At 47.6% G+C, this 2827-nt stretch overlaps 1 protein-coding gene across 1 annotated transcript; it reads left to right on the forward strand.

Annotated features, from left to right (window-relative positions):
• The first annotated feature begins 947 nt into the window (after window positions 1–947).
• On the forward strand, window positions 948–2435 carry LOC122622192. The gene is made up of 3 exons (XM_043800442.1): window positions 948–1084; window positions 1642–1816; window positions 1878–2435. The coding sequence occupies exons 1-3, from the start codon at window positions 948–950 to the stop codon at window positions 2433–2435; spliced, it is 870 nt and encodes a 289-aa protein (XP_043656377.1).
• Window positions 2436–2827: the final 392 nt, after the last annotated feature.

Here is a 2827-nt window from a genome sequence, read left to right on the forward strand (position 1 = left end):
ATCCGTCAAAAACGCTCGGGATGAGATGGAACCCTCAAAATGATGCGTTTCATTATTGCTTGGAGGATTCGTTTCAGTCCTTACCACCAACTAAACGCAACATTTTGTCCGTCACAGCTCGTTTGTTTGACCCTTTGGGATTATTATGTCCATTGATTACACGAGCAAAAATCTTGCTTCAGGAACTGTGGCGACAGAAATTAGATTGGGACGAATCGGTTCCCATGAACTTGCATACCAGTTGGAACGAATTTAAGCAGAATTTACTAGCAATTGACAAGATCTCCATTCCTCGATATATCTGTCTGTCTGGCTATGACACTGTTCAAATCCACGGATTTGCTGATGCATCGAGCCACGCCTACGGCTGTTGCATTTATATTCGTACCGTGGTTGGGACAAATAGGATATCAAGACTTCTAACCGCAAAGTCTAGAGTGTCCCCACTAAAAACAAAGTCAATTCCAAGGCTCGAGCTGTGTGCAGCGCATCTGCTGGCCAAATTATGGTCTCACGTATCTCCTTTGCTTAACAAATTGGAGCTTGAAAGCATTAACTTCTGGTCGGATTCACAAGTCACATTATACTGGTTAAAGAGGGATCCATCAACTCTAGCAACATTTGTCGCAAATAGAGTCTCTGAAATTCAAGAACTCACAGAGAATGTAGTTTGGCGTCATGTGCCCACGGAAGAAAATCCGGCTGATCTAGTCTCACGTGGAACAGACTTAGAAGGTTTGAGGTGTACTCTATGGGAAAATGGACCGGAGTTCTTACTCCGAAATCCAAGCGATTGGCCTCGGTCCCATCAGATTGAAGTTTCAACGGAATTACAGTTTTCTGAGAACAAAAAAAGCGTGGCAGTATGTTCCGTCACAAAAAATCAACCGAATGTCTTTATTGAGCTTGTTGGAAGATGTTCATCATTTAGTAAACTCTTACGGATCATGGCCTACGTAAATCGATTCATTCAAAGGAAGAAGCTTAAACGCGAGGTCGTCATTTCGGCTAATGAACTGAAGTTGTCGTTTCTTAGGATGGTCCAAATATTTCAAAAGGCGGAGTTCAGTTCAGAATACGTCAAGTTGGAGAAGTCTGAATGTTTAAGCCCACATCTACAACGTTTAAATCCTTTTATACATACCAGCGATTTAGAAGGTGTGACTTTCAACTTAATCCGAGTTGGGGGGAGATTGCTAAATGCACCAATTCCGTATGATGCCAAGTTTCCACTATTACTGTCCTCAAAGTCAGAATTTGTTTCGCTATTTCTTCGCAACCTGCATCGCACTCATTACCATGCTGGTGTCAAGGTTATGGTTTCACTTTTGAGGCAACAGATATGGCTGATCAATGCGCGAGAAGCATGTACGAAAATTGTCCGTAGCTGCGTTCACTGTTTCCGGTATAAACCAGTGCTGATGAGCCAGATAATGGGCAATTTGCCAGCCGATAGGGTCCGAATGAAGCGCCCCTTCCTAGTTTGCGGAGTAGATTTTTGTTGTCCATTTTATATGTCCTTAAAGATCCGCGGTAGACCTCCTATCAAAACTTATGTGGCCGTTTTTGTGTGCTTTTCGTCAAAGGCTGTTCACCTTGAACTTGTTGTCGACCGTCGTAAAGACGATCCGTCTTTAAAAGGTTCGTCGGGAGGAGAGGGCTGCCGGAGAAAGTGTACAGCGACAACGCCACGAATTTCGTCGGAGCGTGCAACGTGCTGAAGGAGCTCAGCGAAGCGTTTCACCGCAGTCGGGACGAGCTGAGCGGATACGCGGCTCAGAGAGTGGTGTTTCATACCGCCGAGGTTCGGAGGACTGTGGGAAGCAGTCGTCAAAACCGCCAAAACCAGGTTGCTGCGATGAGTCGGCAACGCCAAGCTCACGGCGGACGAGTTGAGCACCCACCTGGTCGAGGTAGAGGCGCTGCTCAATTCGCGTCCAATCGCGTCGCCGGGCAACGATCCCAACGATGGAGAGGCCCTAACACCAGGACACCTACTAATCGGGCAGCCTCTGATCACGCTGCCGCAAGAATCCGGCACAGGAGGAGTGTGCAGCAAGGCCAGTTGCGCATATTTGAAGCGGTGGCGAATGCTGTCCGCTCTCAAGCAGCAGTTTTGGGACAGCTGGTCCAAGGATTACATCGCCAGCCTGCAGCAGCGCAACAAATGGAGCGTCGGATGCCGCGATCTGGAGGTCGGTTGCCTGGTGGGCGTCCACGAGGACAACGTGCCCCCGCAGCGGTGGCTAACAGGCCGCGTGGTGGCAACAACAGCAGGCGAGGACGGTAGAGTGCGCGTGGCGGAAATTCGGACGTCAGGAGGCGTCATCAAGCGCGCCATCCACAAGCTGGCATTGCTGCCAGTGGATACTGCTCCTGTTGAGAAGATGAAAGAGCCGGAGGCCTTTAACGGGGCCGGAATGTCGGAGCAGTAATTTATGTTAAAAAGAAATATTTGTAATTTGTAAACTTAGATGAAATGTAAACAATATGAGAGCTTAATTGTAGTTGTGCTCACTGGATTACTCTTCTACTGAGAAGCTTTATCAGTCGTTTCGTGAGCATAACCGTGAAGCTTACACAGTGGTAGAATTGAAGTCGAAGCCGCCAGCTGCGCCCGCGCAAATAAACGCATTAAAATCGAAACTTTCGTCTATTTTTGCTAGCCGCCAGTCCAAATTTTCATCGGGAAAATTCTTCCGATTTTGCAACAGTTTTAGTAGAGGTTTGCACAAGGCTTACGCACAGAATCTAAGCACACAGCCAGGAATTCCGTCGGGACCTGGCGAATAGACAGGCTTAACTCTCTGAAGATCATAAAGCAGGG

This window comes from Drosophila teissieri, chromosome 3R (assembly GCF_016746235.2).
Source record: "Drosophila teissieri strain GT53w chromosome 3R, Prin_Dtei_1.1, whole genome shotgun sequence".
Lineage (NCBI taxonomy): Eukaryota > Metazoa > Arthropoda > Insecta > Diptera > Drosophilidae > Drosophila > Drosophila teissieri.